Source organism: Onychostoma macrolepis, chromosome 14, assembly GCF_012432095.1.
Source record: "Onychostoma macrolepis isolate SWU-2019 chromosome 14, ASM1243209v1, whole genome shotgun sequence".
Taxonomy (NCBI): Eukaryota; Metazoa; Chordata; class Actinopteri; order Cypriniformes; family Cyprinidae; genus Onychostoma; species Onychostoma macrolepis.
The window spans coordinates 7,365,636-7,383,162 of record NC_081168.1 but is presented as its reverse complement, the minus strand read 5'-3'; the positions used below and the strand labels follow the sequence as shown (position 1 = coordinate 7,383,162).

Below are 17,527 nucleotides of genomic sequence, written 5' to 3'. Positions count from 1 at the left end.
GTAAAAAAAAAAAAAAGGCAGATACACAAACACAAAATGAATCTATGCGACTCCTGACAATATATTGAGGTCTTGTGAAGCGAAACGACTGCTCTGTGTAAGAAACTTAACATTATTTACGACATTATTGCCTGTAATCCACAGCCTCAGTCAAAACGTTCTACGTACTCTGGCTCATGACGCACGCGCAAGGCCGTGAACTCACGCGAGGACGGCCTGCAGAAGGCGGCTTGGTTTAGCAAAATATGTTTATATTTTTATTTTTAATATACTGTATTGTGTTGTTCACCACTGGTAGACCTACTTACTTTTTACCCTGGGTGAAAAAAAAAATTAAATAAAAAAAAATCCGTAAAAATGGGGCACAACAACGTATAAAGAAAATTTCTTTATTTAGGCTATAGCCTATTTTTATTTTTTACAGGTGTTTTACTTGTATTTTGAATTTTGCACTTCACTGCCTTGTGTTTTGTGGTTAACGGAAATGTCCGTAAGATTACTGGATAATGTTTTTTTTCGTGTGTGTAGTGAAGATCCTGTTGGTTATTATTATGGATTTGAGGAAATAATGTTGTAAATAATGTTCAGTTTCTGTATATCATGAGCCGCGGGGATTTATTCAAGTTTTTGTGTCTGCTTTTTTGCCTCTCAAAGTAACGGTGCCCTTTGATTTACATATTATGAATGACCAGGACCATGGGTTCAGTCTTCTTTACTGTTCTAAAGAATGTCATATTCATCTTGGATGGTCTGGGAGTGAGAAAATTAACAGCGATTTTTCATTTTTGGGTAAACTATTATAAATGTGAATGACATTATCTGGATTGGGATTATGAGACCAAATAGCTGCAGTCCAGCAGAGGGCATTAGCGGATTGCAGGACGGGGCCCACAGACTGACACTGAAGAGGGAGTGTGCAGAGGGGTTGGGGAAATTCCTCTTTTTTTCACAGAGGATGGAGTTGACTGTGTGTAAACGGGACAGACAGTGGACGAAGAGCTCCTGTGCTGCTCTCAGGCCCCGTGTGCCCTGCTGGAACTCTCCACTGCAGCCATCATGAAGCTCTTGCTCTTCTTCACACTGGCACTGCTCTGGCTGGAGGTCCAAAATGGTGAGCAGATCTTTCTTTTCTTTTTTTTTCTGCCTTGTTATCATTACTTCAAAACATGAAGAAAGTCAAAAATGGTCTTTCTCTTGCTTGAAAAGGAAATAAATTGAATGTGTATGGTGTGCCAGTGGTGAAGATGGAAACCGAATTCCAGAGTAGAAAGGGGAGGAGAGATCAAATCAGGGCAGTTTTACTTAAATTTACGCTTAAATTATACAGCAGAGACAAAAGATATAATCAAATATGTTTGCATCCTAACAAGGCAACTTTTTTTTTTTCCTATGATTTAAAATAATCAAAAGATCTTTATACAATTTTCCTCTAGACCTCATGATCCTTGCATGTGTCAAAATGAATTTAAAAGGAATTTATGATTCAGTGAACCTCAGCATTGTTCAGTTTTGTACGCTTTTGCACAGAGAACAAGAAAGGCATACTTCCAGCATTGCTGTTTTTACAGCTGGTAGCTGAAGAATATAGAGCAGATTTCCAGATGGCAGAAACCATCTTACGCTTGCTCTCTCTCTCTCTCTCTCTCTCCTTTTTTTTTTTTTTTTGGCTTGGTCATAGGAGTTATCAAGTGTCACAAAGAGAGAAATTAAACACATATGCCGTATTATGTTTATGGCCTACTAGCAGTGAATAAATTAATCTTATTGCTCTTTAGAAGTTCCCCATGCAAAATTTGCCAGTCGCATCCAAATGCTGAAACAACATGCTGTTGACTAGGAAAACTGTGTTTTGGTTTACCCAGGTGTGTGTCAGCAGGTCAAGCGTAAGAAAGAGGCTGGTGAGAACCGCATTAGACCAGGAAGAAAGAGGGTGAAGGTTCGCTACCCCAAAGTAAAAGAAAAGGAAGCAGGAAGCAAGGGCCAGTCTATTCTCACCCAGGTCCTTGATAAAGGTCGTTTTCTCAGACTGGGCGAGAGCCTTTCCTTGAATTCTGGGAAAACAATGGAACTGAGATGCAAAGGGACTAATATTGGCTGGGCATATCCCTCTTATCTGGACACCTTCAATGACAACCGCCTCAGGTATTCTTCTTTCTCACTTTATCTATGTTAGTATGACGGCGTTTTAGTGCCACTTTAAAAAATAAAAATTACGAGATTAAAGTTGGAATTATGAGAATGAAGTCAAAATATTACGAGAATAAAGTCGAAACACTACAAGATTAAAGTCGAAATATTTCGAGAATAAAATCGAAATTACGAGAATAAAGTCAAAATATTACGAGAATAAAGTCGAAATATTACGAGAATAAAGTCGAAACACTACGAGAATAAAGTCTAAATATTTAGAGAAAAGTCGAAATATTACGAGAATAAAGTCTAAATATTACGAGAATAAAGTCGAAACACTACGAGAATAAAGTCTAAATATTTCGAGAAAAGTCTAAATATTACGAGAATAAAGTCGAAATATTTTGAGAATAAAGTCAAAATATTACTAGAATGAAGTCAAAATATTACGAGAATAAAGTCGAAACACTACAAGATTAAAGTCAAAATATTTCGAGAATAAAATCGAAATGACAAGAATAAAGTCGAAATATTACGAGAATAAAGTCGAAACACTACGAGAATAAAGTCGAAATATTACGAGAATAAAGTCGAAATATTTCGAGAATAAAGTCGAAATATTTCGAGAATAAAGTAAAAATATTACGAGATTGAAGTCAAAATATTACGAGAATAAAGTCGAAACACTACAAGATTAAAGTCAAAATATTTCGAGAATAAAATCGAAATGACGAGAATAAAGTCAAAATATTACGAGAATAAAGTCGTAAAGTCTAGCCTTTTGCTCATGCAAATGGCCCGGATTGGGAGCACTGGGAGATATTCCAAATCTCAGTTTTTAAAATCTGTCAGTTTTATAGCAAAATACAAAACATATATAGGCTATATTGCGATAATGTGTTTGTCAAGCGGCATGTGAGTCAATCATCTTTCCGATTACAATAACGAAGAATGAGACATTATTTTCATCATAAATTAGGCTAAACTGTTCTTTTTTTTCATGCCTTATGATGTTCCTTCACTTTATATTTTGCTATAAACTTGAAATAAAGAGCAAAAACATATTTATAATTTGTATTTTGTTATAAAACTGGCAGAATTTGAAAGCTGAGCTGTGTGTAAAAGCAACAAAGCACAAAATTGTTGCGATTACTGGTTGGCTGGCGCGCTACAAATAATGAATGGAAGACGTTAAATATTATGTCCTCATTTACAGTATACCATGAATAAAACAGTTTGTGAATAGTCACTTAACGTTTAGAGCAGAAAAGATAACAATATAACGTATGTTAACAAATTTGAGTCCACTTCAACCTTTAGAACGTTTTATTGCTGTTTAATTACGAATAATACAAATTATAAATGTGTTTTTTCTCTTTATTTCAAGTTTATAGCAAGATATAAATTGAAGGAACATCATAAGGCATAAAAAAAAAAAGTTTAGCCTAATTTATAATGAAAATGTCTCGTCGTTCGTTATTGTAATCGGAAAAATGATTGACTCACATGCTGCTTAACAAACACATTATTGCAATATAGCCTACATATTGTTTGTATTTCGCTATAAAACTGAAAGATTTTGAAAACTGAAATTTGGAATATTTGAAATATTACAACTTTAATCTCCTAATCTTAGATTTTTTTTTTTTTTTTTTAATGAGGCACTAAAACGCCGTCGCAGTTAATAAATATCATATTCTTGATATTAAGCTTTCAAATTCTGCCAGTTCTGCTCCCAATCCGGGCCATCTGCATGCGCAAAAGGCTAGAATAACTCAAAAAATCTCAAAAATGATAACTATAATCTTTATGCTCTAAACATTTCGACTTTAATCTCGAAACATTTCGACTTTATTCTCGTAATATTTTGACTTTATTCTCGTAATATTTCGACTTTATTCTCGAAACATTTAGACTTTATTCTCGTAGTGTTTTGACTTTATTCTCGTAATTTCGACTTTATTCTCGAAACATTTAGACTTTATTCTCGTAATATTTCGACTTTATTCTCGTAATTTCGACTTTATTCTCAAACATTTAGACTTTATTCTCGTAGTGTTTTGACTTTATTCTCGTAATTCGACTTTATTCTAAACATTTAGACTTTATTCTCGAAACATTTAGACTTTATTCTCGTAGTGTTTTGACTTTATTCTCGTAATTTCGACTTTATTCTCGTAATATTTTGACTTTATTCTCGTAATATTTCGACTTTATTCTCGAAACATTTAGACTTTATTCTCGTAGTGTTTCGACTTTATTCTCGTAATTTCGACTTTATTCTCGAAACATTTAGACTTTATTCTTGTAATATTTCGACTTTATTCTCGTAATATTTCGACTTTATTCTCGAAACATTTAGACTTTATTCTCGTAGTGTTTTGACTTTATTCTCGTAATTTCGACTTTATTCTCGAAACATTTAGACTTTATTCTCGTAGTGTTTTGACTTTATTCTCGTAATTTCGACTTTATTCTCGAAACATTTAGACTTTATTCTCGTAGTGTTTTGACTTTATTCTCGTAATTTCGACTTTATTCTCGAAACATTTAGACTTTATTCTCGTAATATTTCGACTTTATTCTCGTAATTTCGACTTTAACCTCGAAACATTTAGACTTTATTCTCTAATATTTCGACTTTATTCTCGTAATTTCAACTTTAACCTCGAAACATTTCGAATTTATTCTCGTAATTTTGACTTTAACCTCGAAACATTTCGACTTTATTCTCGTAATTTCGACTTTATTCTCGTAATATTACGACTTTATTCTCGTAATTTTAGATTTTTTACATTTTTTAACGTGGCACTAAAACGCCGTCGTAATGTTAGGAATCAGTAGTTTGATTAAATCTGGTACATTAATAGCTCCTGGAGTATTTTCAGTTTGGAATGCTAGTGTTTCAGAGTTGCATGATTACATAGTACAACACTGCATGTGAATAAATACAAGTTTCGGTTACACTTTATTTTAAGGTGTCCTTGTTACAATGTAATTATACACTGAAGTACTGAGTAATATTAATTAACTACATGTACTTACTATATGGCTAGGGTTAGGATAAGGGATTGGCTTAGGGTTACTTGCATGTAATTATGCATATTTTTTTGTTATTAATAGTAAATACATGTAACATGTAACAAGGACACCTTAAAATAAAGTGTTACCCAAATTTCTATTTTAATATAAATAAATAAATAAATAAATAAACAAAAGATTTGAAAATTGCCGTCAAACATTTGGGAGTCTGATAAGGAATCAAATTTATAATTTTGAGTATTTAATTCTGTGGTCAACTGTAATTACTTCAGGAAGGTCACATCAGGCACATGGGATACAGTATTCTGTGTTTGTGCTAGTTGTAAACTGCACATTTTAGTAGGTTTGTTGTGTTTTTGTCGTTTTTTATAATTTTAGTTTTTTTTATTATTATTTACTACATCAAGTTAAACTAAACAAAAATGAGAAATGTTCCCTTAGCAAGTAGCTGAATTGCAATTTAATTTGTTTAATTTAATTTGAAGTTTATTTTATTTAAAGTACTGGACTTTAAGCATTTTAATTTTAGTTACGCTCACATCTCATTCAAAAAGATACTCCAGTCCCGTAGCATGACGCAATTGGTCACGAGACACTGACGAGCCAATAGCCTGTCAGAACAGCAAAACGCAATCGGTCACGAGACACACAAAAGCCAATAGCATTTCACAACCAAGGCTTCTTCTGGCGGCATTTTTTGAATTCGCGCACAGACTGCAGCATACAGGATGAGTTTAACGGCGGACGGAGACGGCGATCGCGTCTACTCCTCTCACAAATCAAATGTTTTGCCTCGGAAGACTTGGAATATTAATATTTTTTGAATAAATTATAACGGTAGTTGTATCTGCCTGTTATATCTTGTGTTTTATTGACAAATGGTAGGTTTAGGGGCAGGGGTTGGGTTATGTGCTCATAATGTGTAAATAATGTAATATAAATAAAACTGTTGTGGCTGTTTACATTGAAAAATCACACCCCAACATATATGCAATAATGGCAATGTTATTACCCAATATATAATTTAATTATGACGATAAAATTCCCAGTATGGCGTCGGCATATTGACGCTAAGGGTTTCCTATTTAAAACAACGGAGGACCCTGCAAGTCGAAAAATGACGCTAAGGGGTACCTTGAGCGTCAAAAAGCGACGCCAAGTGGTCCTGACCAAGCTTCAATATGTGAGTTGGGTGTGAGAATGGGTTGTGTATATACATATATATATATTATATACTGCAGAAATAATACAAGTAGTATGATACAGTATTAGTAAGCATAGCCCAGGTCTAGACTTGATTGATTGTGTTGTTCCAGCATCAAGCAGCATGAGCGGTACAGTCAGCTGATTCTGACGTCGCCCTCTGCTGCTGATACGGGGGAGTACAGCTGCTGGGTGGTGCTCTGTGATGGAGAAGAATGTACAAAGGATGGAGAAAGCATCTCTGCTACCTACATATACTTTACAGGTACAGCATCTGCTCACATATCATCTATGTGATCTTGAAACTCCAAAGACATTGTTACAATTCTCTTTGTTTCTAGACAAAGATGAGCTGTTTGTCCCCTCTGCAATCCATTTTGAGATCATCTACCTGCGCCCTGACAAGCCTGCCACTGTCCCGTGCCGGGTAACAAACCCCAAAATCAAAGTCTCGCTGCACAGGGAAGTTCCTGCAGAGGAAATCGCTGTGGATGGGACCCAGATCTCTTACAATCCCATGAAAGGCTTCATCATCCAAAACCCCAGTCCAGAGCACAAGGGCGCTTATTACTGCAAGGCCAACAGCACCACGAAAACCACTTCACAAATATCCACTAAATACCAGCTGCTGTATGTGGAAGGTAAGAGGAAAACAGAATAGTGCCGCTGATAACAGTTAGCGCACACATTTTACATAGTGTTTTAGGCAAAAATGCAGTTTTGGTTTGCCATTTTTCCCCTTGTAGTGCCTAGTGGTCCCCCTTTTTCGACTATTGAGGCTTCTTCAAACGTAGTGAGTGGTGGAGACATCTTTAATGTTACTTGCACAGTTCTGGGTGAACCTGAGATGAATGTCAGCTTCAGCTGGAGGTATCCTGGCCAGGTGAGTGCTACGTTATTATTTTTCCTTAAGAAAAGGTGATTTGGTTAGAAGATTTGCGCTTTGAGCTTCTGATCGAAACGGTCATATTTGATAACATATTAATCACAGTATTATGTCATTTTGCGGATGCTACAGTTTGCTCTTACAATTATAAAGAGACACACTATTGATCAAATGTTTGGAGTAATTTTTAATGTTTTTGAAAGACGTCTTTTATGCTCACCAAGGCTGCATTTATTTGTTAAAAAATACATTAAGAACCGTAATACTGTGAAATAGTACAATGTTAAAGATCTTTATAATCTGCGGATTTGGTGCTCAATTATTATTGGTGCTTAGCTATTAATTGTTCATATTTTCAGTGTTCAGTTTTTGCTGCTTAATATTTTTGTGGAAATGTATTCAGGATTCTTTGAAGAATAGAAAGTTCAAAAGAACAATATTTGAAATATCTTTTGTAACATTATAAATGTCTTTACTGTACCTTTTGATCAATTTAATATTTCTTGTTGAAAATATATATTTTATTTAACTTAACATTTGAATGAGAGTGTTTCCTCAAAAATATTAACCATTTTATAATAAGAATATTATTTCTTGAGCAGCGAATCAGCATATTAGAATGATTTTTGAAGGATCTTGTGATTCTGGAAATTCAGTTTTGCCATCACAGGAATAAATTAAATTTTAAAATATATTCAAATAGAAAACAGTTGTTTTAAATTGTAACAATAATTCACAAGATTACTATTTTTGCTGCATTTTTGCTCAAATAAATACAGCCTTACCGAGCAAGAGAGACTTCTTTCGAAAACACAAAAAAAGTGTCAATTATTCCAAATCTTTAGCTGTGAATGTAGATTCAGATAAATAGGTGTTAATGTCACGTGTGTTTCTCAGGGTCAGAGGCCGGTGAGTATTCATGACTCCTGGCGACTGATAAACCGCGGCGTGGGACACACAACACGCATCTCTCAGAGCGTCATGATTGTGGATGATGTTGAAACGATTGACTATGGAAAGTACATCTGCACCACCAAAAATAAGCATGGAGAGACATTGGTGGCCACAACAGTAAAGTCACATGAATAAGAACATCATAAAGATTATATATTGAGCTGAGCTTGACTCAAACTTCAGGCTTCTTGCTACTTAATGAAATCATTATGAAAAACATGCATTCTATATATGACTTGGAAATAAGACTTAATGAAGCAAGTTAATGCAAGCTTCATGTTCAATGCTAAATCAACAGTATATTTAATACAGTTTGTGATGCACCATCGTCTGTGAAAGTGTTTTTCAATCATGCTATCCTATCATACTCAGAATGGTAGGTGTTTAGTTCTATACGCATGAAATATGTCTGAGGAGCGTGAAGGCTTTGTGCTCCGCTCTAATGGACTCCGTATGTGGAATGTGCAGCGGGAGCCCAGTGCTTATTTTAGTTCAGTGCGACACATTCAAAGTATGTTTCTCCTCCTCTCACAGAGATTTATGTTATTGAATTATTAGCAATTTAAGAATAAGTTACAGTAGAATTCACTACACAAAAAAAAAACAGAATACATCAGTCAAACTACAAGCCAGTCGATGCAGTTTTAAATGCTGCCATAGACTTCCAGCCTGAACATGATGAGAAGAAATAAGAAAACCAGATACAACAGGTTCCTGCACACTTTCACTGCTTGGCTACTTAAAGAGACAGTGCTCCTTAAAATGAGAATTCCGTCTTCATTTACTCACCCTCATGTTGTTCCAAACTGGTATGACTTTTTTTTGTTTTGTTTTGTGAAACACAAAATATTTTGAAGAATATTGGTAACCAGACAGTTTCGGTTGCATTATATGGGCAAAAAATACAATAGAAGTTGATAGGACAGTTACCAACATTCTTTGAGTTCTACAGAATTCCATACAGGTTTGGAATGACATGAGAGTGAAACTAAATTGTTAACGACTATTTTTACTTTTAGGAGGACTATAACTTCAATAACATGTTATAAACACGGGGTGACTATTACAAACAGATTAATTTAACTCTTTATTAATTGCATATTTCCATGAGTTTCAGTTTCACACCAACAGCCTAGCAATACATACCAACATAAAGAGAGAAAAAAAAAAACGGCTACTTTTGCTTTTTAACTTCTTTGTAAATAGCTTGAATGTAAAGCTGCAGTGGAGGGTTTCAGACAGAGGGGGAGCTCCTGAGGCCACGAAACATGCTCAGTCATTACATTGGTCTCATGATCAGACATAAATATAGAAACAAGGACAAACAAACACTCAAATCTGTCCCTAGGGCTCAATCATACTGAATGTACAAAACCCGTATTCAAGAAAGTCGTAAAAAATGTCAGATTCCCAATAGTGTATGCCTTCAGTCACAGGGCTTCCCAATGACATGCCATTTCCATATCAAGCACATTATACCTTTGCATCTCTGATTGCCAAGAAATGAGGAAAAGGGATAATTCAACCCTTAAACGAGCATTAATCAAAACATTCAAGACTTTTAATCAACTATTAATAATTCATTCTGCATCAATCACTGTATTGCATCTTTCCTATGCATATGAGAGTGACATGGAGAGCATATCTGTGATGAAACGTGCATCGTGATCTGGGTAAAGCTCAACTTGTTGCAGTTCTTAATGCGTGATAATTAAAAAAAAAAATATACCATTTACAAAAATAAAAAGGCATGATATAAACAAGAAAAAAAGTGTTGCATAAGGTTTTGAGAACACCTGGTTGAGATCTGTGAATATTTCCATTTGAGTAAATAGTAACAGTCAGTTCATGGCATGAGTTGATCTATGAAGTGCCTCTTTAGAAAAAAGTTCATCTGGGGTCTGAGGTCCTCCATAAAATAAAGGGAAACCAAATGCTACACGAGCAGCAGCAGCAGCATCTGGGAAATGTCCACTGGCCGGCTGGCATTTGGGCATTCGTCCCAGAGCAAAGATAAATCTGGGTATATACAGGTACACTTAAAGGCGTCTGGTGGAAAAGTTTATAAAGGCCCCAGTCGTGGATTCTAATGTCAGTCCTCTTAACAAAAAAAATAAATAAAATTCAGGAACTTCAGGGAACAAAGCAATCCAGGAGGGGGGAAAAAAACCCATACATTTGAGAGAAACCTTCTACAAGCCCTGAGATATTTCTTTTTTCCTCCATAGTCAGATGTGAAAGGCAAAGTATGAGGGTGACCTCATTGGTAAGTGCTTCTGTGCAATATAGTCTTCAGAGTTTTTTTAATCTTTACAAGAGCCAACAAAGTTCATTCCATATTCAGTGCCACTAACATGGTCCAGACCAGCATCAGCATGCAGGAAGTGCTCCGTCCTGTATGAAAGTGCTTCCTGGAAGCTGAAGGCCATTGTTATCTGGGTGAGATGGGAGGGCTGGAGAACGTTGCAGAGTTGCGCGGTGACTGGAGATTCAGGGACGGGGAAGGGGAGACCTTGCGGGGGCTGCTCAGATCACCGTTGTGAAGCTTCCAGAGCAGCTCTTCATTCTCCATAGACAGGCGTTTGTTCACTTTGGACTCCTTCTGGAGGGTTTCCTGCAAAACCGCCTGCTCTGTGGACAGTTGTCTGCAAAGGTAAACTTGATTAGAGTAGTCACTATTACTGCACATGATGAAAGAGCAGAAGGTCTCAGCACAAAGCTTTGCTGCAATGAAAACACACCATTCTTGCCGCGAAAGAGAGCACAAACAGTAATCAAAGCAATTAAAATGTCAAAGTATAGCCAGAAGCGATTTTGTAGAATTTCCTATACCACATGCAAACACTGTGAATCTTCAAAGACTTTGGTTTGCTACAGGTCTAACGAATGAAGCCCACTGGGAAAACACCCAAATATTAGAAGTTAGACAGGTGGATCGAGTAAAAATAAGTTCTAAAAACCCAAGGGCATCACGTTTATGAACACGAGCCTGTGGTACACTACCTTGACAAAGCAGCATGTTTGTCCATTCTGGCTTTGAGGTCCTCGTTTTCCTGTTGCAGTTTCTTAAGACATTCATCCAGCTTCACATTCCTCTCCATCTAAGAATAAATCAAATCTTAGTGTTTCTCCAGCACATATATTGTAGGAGCATCAGATTTATGCTCATCTCTTTACTGCAATTACAATGTAGAAGCTTTATGCACAACAGATAATTGAGCTCACCAGTTTGTCTATTTGCATGAGTTTCTTGTCCTGTTCATGGATCCGTTTGTTTTTGATGTCCAGCACTACTTTAAGGCTTTCAAGCTCTTGCTCCAGATAAAGAGTATGGGAGTCCTTTTTAAACATAAGAAAATAAGCAAAAGAGATCAGGAATATATACTGGCTTTCCTAAACTGGATCATTAAGATGTTATAAAGTCAAATGTAAACATGATATAACAAACACTGGATTTTATTAAAGCAGCTCAACACACGAGTGTTTCTTCAGGCTTCTATTAAAATTAACAAAACATGTGATCACTTTGACGACCAAATGATATTTTATTATGTCTTCACTTATTTTTGCTACTTTTCAAGAGCTACTACTTTTCATTTACCTTTATTATCAAATATTGGAAACAGTTGTGGTGTTTAATATTTTTTGGAAACAGATACATTACTCATTTCATTATACGTTCAGGATTCGTAAATATAAAGTTCAAAAGAAGAATTTGGTTTGTTTTTGTGTGACATTATATAAATTAAACACTTTTGAATGATGGAATATAAAATTATTAAATATTAAATGTGATCATAATATAATGATAAAATATAATATAATATTTATTGTGCGTAAAAGAAAAAAGTATACAGTCTTAAATTCAGGCTTCCACATTTGGCGTCATTCTAATTTTACCCAAAATGATGTTGCCGTCTCTAATAAAGAATTCTCCTGTGGTGTGTGAATATAAACACTGTGGGGCGTTGTTAGTGAACAAACTAAAACCATGTGAGAATGTGAAAAGTGTGTTTTAAGAGTGTTTAGATAAAAGCATCTGCTAAATGCATAAATGTAGGACACTTCTTTTTCTAACAGCTTAAGGGTCAAAAGAGTTGAAGAAACCCCCATATATGGATTGTCACACTATTTATAGGACAGGGTCTGGCAGCATTATGCAGGGTAGTTATCTAAATGCCCTCGCATGCATTTTCAGAATGTTGAGAGTTCAGGAATCTCCTTAACTCTGATTGGAAAGACCAGTCTAATATTAACCTGTCATTCATGGGAAATACACAGTCTACTTAAAGCAGAGATGCATTACTATCAGTAGCACTGGCTAAGTCTGTTTGATGATAACACAGATGTTTGGGAGCTATACAGGAGTGATAACGTACCTGTGTTTTCTCAGCCAGATCCATCCTTCTCTTCACCTCAGCATCCAGCTTTTCTTTGAGGTTGTTATTCTCTGTCATGAGCTCCTCAATTCGATTCTGTTTGAGGAAAAATGCACCGATTTGAAAATGTTTGTTACATTGAAAATGTTTGAAACACGGATGTTGTGTGGAGAATTTTAGCTCTTGGTCACTGCCTTACAGATAATGTGTCTTCTGATTCCTTCAGTGTTGCATTGAGAGTCTGCATTTCCTTTTCATGGGACTGTTTGAGTTCTGAGAAAGTCAAGACAGAGCAGAATATATCAGAGCATGAGAGGTAATATTGTTATCTTCAAACATTAAAGTGACAAGTGCAACATTTACACACAGAGTTTTGTTGGATTTTTGTGTTTTATGAGGAGTCTCCAAAGATATGATGTTTTATCTAATGTACAAACTTTATATTTTATCCATTAACATTACTCCTAAACCCAACAGACATCATTTGGTATAATTTATAAACCATTTTCCTAATAGGAACTTAAACTTTGTTTTAATTTTTAATAAGACAACTACATAGGGACATTGCATAGACTTCTACGGTTTAACCTAACCCCAAATCTAACATATACATATCTATTTATTTATTATACTTTTTAAACTTTTATTAACTTTACTTTTATACCGTTTTCACAAATGAGGATGTCCCCAAAAGGAGGTTTAGGAAGATTGTCATGTTCAGCTTACTTCTGGATACAAATTTGTCCTCAAAATAAGGTTCAGTAGTACACACACACACACACAAACACATTTTAGAGACAGAAAAAGCCCACATTATTAATTACCTTTGAAAGTCTCTTCAAACTGTTGTTTAAGGCCATCCACCTCCTCCATATGGCTGACTTCCAGTTCCTTCTTCAAAGCCTCATGTTTTTCTCGCAACTCTTTTAGCTAGACAAGTACAAATAAAGTAATTGCGTAAAATTCTTATTGGTTTGTTTTGTGTATAAATGATTAGGAAATCAGATGTCACATGTCAAAACAACTAAAAGATCAAGGCTCATATGCCAAGATACAAGAAAAACAAAAGCTATGAAACCACTCTACATAGTATTGAGAAAGTGACCATGTTTAAGCATTAATATGACAGTTTAAGACATCTGAAATAAGTGTGTAATGACACTGGAGAACAAAAGAAAAAAGGCCCATTGTCTTCCACACCTGCTGCTCCATCTGAGCTTTGCACTTGTCAGCCTCCTCCTGGTAGGCCTGATGGACCTTCTCCCACTCAGTGGAGTAGAAGGTCTTAAGTCTCTCCTCGAGGTCAGCGAGGTCTGAGCGGTGCTGCTCCTGGACCTTCTGTAGAACTCCATCAAAAGCTGCCCGCAGATCCTCCTTCTCGTGCTCCAGACGCTCACAGGAGTGAGCCGAGCTCACTGGAGGAAAAGATCCGATTGGAGAAGTTAGAAGGTCGATTAAGTGATTAATTCAGTTAACAAACATCAAGCCCGTAAAGCACCATTTAAGATGATTGCCTTTTTTCTGGCATGATGACAGCAACACTCCGACTTCAAAAAGAGAAGGATATCTGATATCCAATGCACCGGTTTGTGATATGAAAATATAGATATGCTATATGTAGACAGCAGTGGGATAACCAGTGCAAATGTTAAAAAGGTCAACACGTCCATTTGCTGCTTTGACATCAGGCCCTGCCAACACTCAATGCTATGATTCATTACTCAAGTATTCCGCATTGAGTCCCAGTTGTCTCTACAGTTATGGTATCTCCAGCAGTTCTGTAAATAATGTGTCAACTGTTACAAGGAACACGTCAAATTACAACTAAGGGACGCTTCAGCAAAAGGAACACTAATCCACAGAGCCATAATGAACAGGAGTTTCCCAACCAGTTACTACGCTCTCTCAATCAGAACTGTGTCACAGACACTGTCCCTGTGAGCATTAGCCATCTTTGCTCTTATAGAAAGAAACAGATGACACTTCACAGAACTGCTGCGGTTTTCACACAAAGTAGCAAGCTGAATCCTGCAGCTGCTCCTGTCTTTGTAGTGTACAAGTGTGCTACATGAAGTAACAGGCTATCCTGGTGGGACCACTTGAGTTTGAGATTTCTGGCTGGATAGATGGCCTATGGTTTCCCATAATTAATGTTAAGGTTTAAAAGGACCCATATAGGCAAGCAAATAACATGACTAATTTTTTTGTCTGAATTTATTTATTTTCATATGCGTTTATTCATTAATTCTTTCAAATCTCTCTCTCTTAATTTAAATATCTGTATTTATCAAAATAAATACATGTGCTTATTTAAATATTTACAGTGAGGAAAATAAGTATTTGAACACCCTGCTATTTTGCATGTTCTCCCACTTAGAAATCATGGAGGGGTCTGAAATTGTCATCGTAGGTGCATGTCCACTGTGAGAGACATAATCTAAAAAAAAAAAATCCAGAAATCACAATGTATGATTTTTTAACCATTTATTTGTATGATACAGCTGCAAATAAGTATTTGAACACCTGAGAAAATCAATGTTAATATTTGGTACAGTAGCCTTTGTTTGCAATTACAGAGGTCAAAGCGTTTCCTGTAGTTTTTCACCAGGTTTGCACACACTGCAGGAGGGATTTTGGCCCACCTCCACACAGATCTTCTCTAGATCAGTCAGGTTTCTGGCCTGTTGCTGAGAAACACGGAGTTTGAGCTCCCTCAAAGATTCTCTATTGGGTTTAGGTCTGGAGACTGGCTAGGCCACGCCAGAACCTTGATATGCTTCTTACAGAGCCACTCCTTGGTTATCCTGGCTGTGTGCTTGGTCATTGTCATGTTGGAAGACCCAGCCTCGACCCATCTTCAATGCTCTAACTGAGGGAAGGAGGTTGTTCCCCAAAATCTCGCAATACATGGCCCCGGTCATCCTCTCCTTAATACAGTGCAGTCGCCCTGTCCCATGTGCAGAAAAACACCCCAAAGCATGATGCTACCACCCCATGCTTCACAGTAGGGATGGTGTTCTTGGGATGGTACTCATCATTCTTCTTCCTCCAAACACGTTTAGTGGAATTATGACCAAAAGTTCTATTTTGGTCTCATCTGACCACATGACTTTCTCCCATGACTCCTCTGGATCATCCAAATGGTCATTGGCAAACTTAAGTCGGGCCTGGACATGTGCTGGTTTAAGCAGGGGAACCTTCCGTGCCATGCATGATTTCAAACCATGACGTCTTAGTGTATTACCAACAGTAACCTTGGAAGCGGTGGTCCCAGCTCTTTTCAGGTCATTGACCAGCTCCTCCCGTGTAGTTCTGGGCTGATTTCTCACCTTTCTTAGGATCATTGAGACCCCACGAGGTGAGATCTTGCATGGAGCCCCAGTCCGAGGAGATTGACAGTCATGTTTAGCTTCTTCCATTTTCTAATGATTGCTCCAACAGTGGACCTTTTTCACCAAGCTGCTTGGCAATTTCCCGTAGCCCTTTCCAGCCTTGTGGAGGTGTACAATTTTGTCTCTAGTGTCTTTGGACAGCTCTTTGGTCTTGGCCATGTTAGTAGTTGGATTCTTACTGATTGTATGGGGTGGACAGGTGTCTTTATGCAGCTAACGACCTCAAACAGGTGCATCTAATTTAGGATAATAAATGGAGTGGAGGTGGACATTTTAAAGGCAGACTAACAGGTCTTTGAGGTCAGAATTCTAGCTGATAGACAGGTGTTCAAATACTTATTTGCAGCTGTATCATACAAATAAATAGTTAAAAATCATACATTGTGATTTCTGGATTTTTTTTAGATTATGTCTCTCACAGTGGACATGCACCTCGATGACAATTTCAGACCCTCCATGATTTCTAAGTGGGAGAACTTGCAAAATAGCAGGGTGTTCAAATACTTATTTTCCTCACTGTATATCTGCATTAATTCATTAAAATAAATAGCAATATTTATTTATTTAATACATGCATTTATTTAAATATCTATTACATTTATTTTTATAATTGAATTGCATGCAAAGAAATTTCATACATATAGGTGAGACACTTTATGTATGACTGTACTGTGATGTTTTAGGGAGGCATGAAATCAAATGTCAGGGTGATAAAACAGTCCTCATATCACAATGAAGAAAAAAAAAAAATGGAATGGAATGAAAATAAAAGATTATGCCAAACTACTTTAGGTTTTATTATTGAATAAACATTTAAGATGCTTCAGTGTTTATTGACATTTGAAAAACATAACTGCCAAATCTAAGAGATTTGGCATAACCAACAAAGTCATGTGATGCAATGAGCATGCAAAGGCCAGCAAGTCTCTTTATAAGACTTATTTGTCCCTGACCCAGGCCACTATAATGAAATAGCAGAAATCCAGGCAGCTGTTTCAAACAGAGCTTACCCAGTCCACTCACTTCATGAGGCTAATGTGATGCTCATATTTGTGTGAAAACACTCAGTGGGTATGCTGGGAACAAACTTATGTCTAACTTCTGTAGAACAACAGCTTAATTACACCAGATTGTTCGGCTCATCTTATCTGTTTACTAGCGCATCAGTAGGCGTTTCTAAACCTCATCTGTTATCAAAGGTCAAAAGCATGTCAGCAAAATGAATTACTTGAATGAGTCACAACACAAGAACGGTTGTTGTTCTCCAGGGGGAAACTTGGGTCATATCCCTTACTGGCACTGCAATCTAATCATCTGTATTCTGAGATGAAAACCACAGAATTTTCCCCTTTAAGAGAGTCTTTATAATGATTCTGATTGTAACCAATTTTAAGTTGTTGTTAGGGGTTAAATGAGAACAGTATCTATTGACCCTGCTGTACAGAGCTAAACCATGATCAGATCCACTCAGAGAAGATGAGCCAGACCCAGAGCTAGCTAATGGCTTGATGCATTTCATGAATCTGCGCCGTAATTCTATT

At 36.5% G+C, this 17,527-nt stretch overlaps 2 protein-coding genes across 7 annotated transcripts in view; one reads left to right on the top strand and one right to left on the bottom strand.

Annotated features, from left to right (window-relative positions):
* The first annotated feature begins 793 nt into the window (after window positions 1–793).
* pdgfrl (platelet-derived growth factor receptor-like) lies at window positions 794–9,133 on the top strand. Its single transcript, XM_058797298.1, has 6 exons — window positions 794–1,111; window positions 1,863–2,142; window positions 6,489–6,640; window positions 6,717–7,016; window positions 7,122–7,258; window positions 8,159–9,133. Exons 1-6 carry the CDS (start codon window positions 1,057–1,059, stop codon window positions 8,348–8,350), a joined length of 1,116 nt encoding a protein of 371 aa, XP_058653281.1. The 5' UTR covers window positions 794–1,056; the 3' UTR covers window positions 8,351–9,133.
* Window positions 9,134–9,289: 156 nt separating this feature from the next.
* The window catches only part of mtus1a (microtubule associated tumor suppressor 1a), a 35,688-nt gene continuing 27,450 nt past the window's right edge, over window positions 9,290–17,527 (bottom strand). For all 6 annotated transcript variants that reach the window (XM_058797288.1, XM_058797286.1, XM_058797289.1 and 3 more), the window contains 7 exons: window positions 13,795–14,009; window positions 13,419–13,524; window positions 12,794–12,867; window positions 12,595–12,690; window positions 11,441–11,554; window positions 11,219–11,316; window positions 9,290–10,860 (listed from right to left, as the gene is read on the bottom strand). In XM_058797288.1, the coding sequence (XP_058653271.1) occupies window positions 10,647–10,860; window positions 11,219–11,316; window positions 11,441–11,554; window positions 12,595–12,690; window positions 12,794–12,867; window positions 13,419–13,524; window positions 13,795–14,009 (917 nt within the window). In that variant the 3' untranslated portion in view covers window positions 9,290–10,646. The remainder of the gene's footprint in view (window positions 10,861–11,218; window positions 11,317–11,440; window positions 11,555–12,594; window positions 12,691–12,793; window positions 12,868–13,418; window positions 13,525–13,794; window positions 14,010–17,527) is intronic.

Excerpts from the sequence above, each read along its gene's own strand:
- pdgfrl (XM_058797298.1), top strand. The coding sequence starts at position 1,057 with ATGAAGCTCTTGCTCTTCTTCACACTGGCACTGCTCTGGCTGGAGGTC. Across the intron at positions 1,112-1,862 it reads CTGGCTGGAGGTCCAAAATG|GTGTGTGTCAGCAGGTCAAG; the intron begins GTGAGCAGATCT and ends TGGTTTACCCAG. Across the intron at positions 7,017-7,121 it reads CCAGCTGCTGTATGTGGAAG|TGCCTAGTGGTCCCCCTTTT; the intron begins GTAAGAGGAAAA and ends TTCCCCTTGTAG.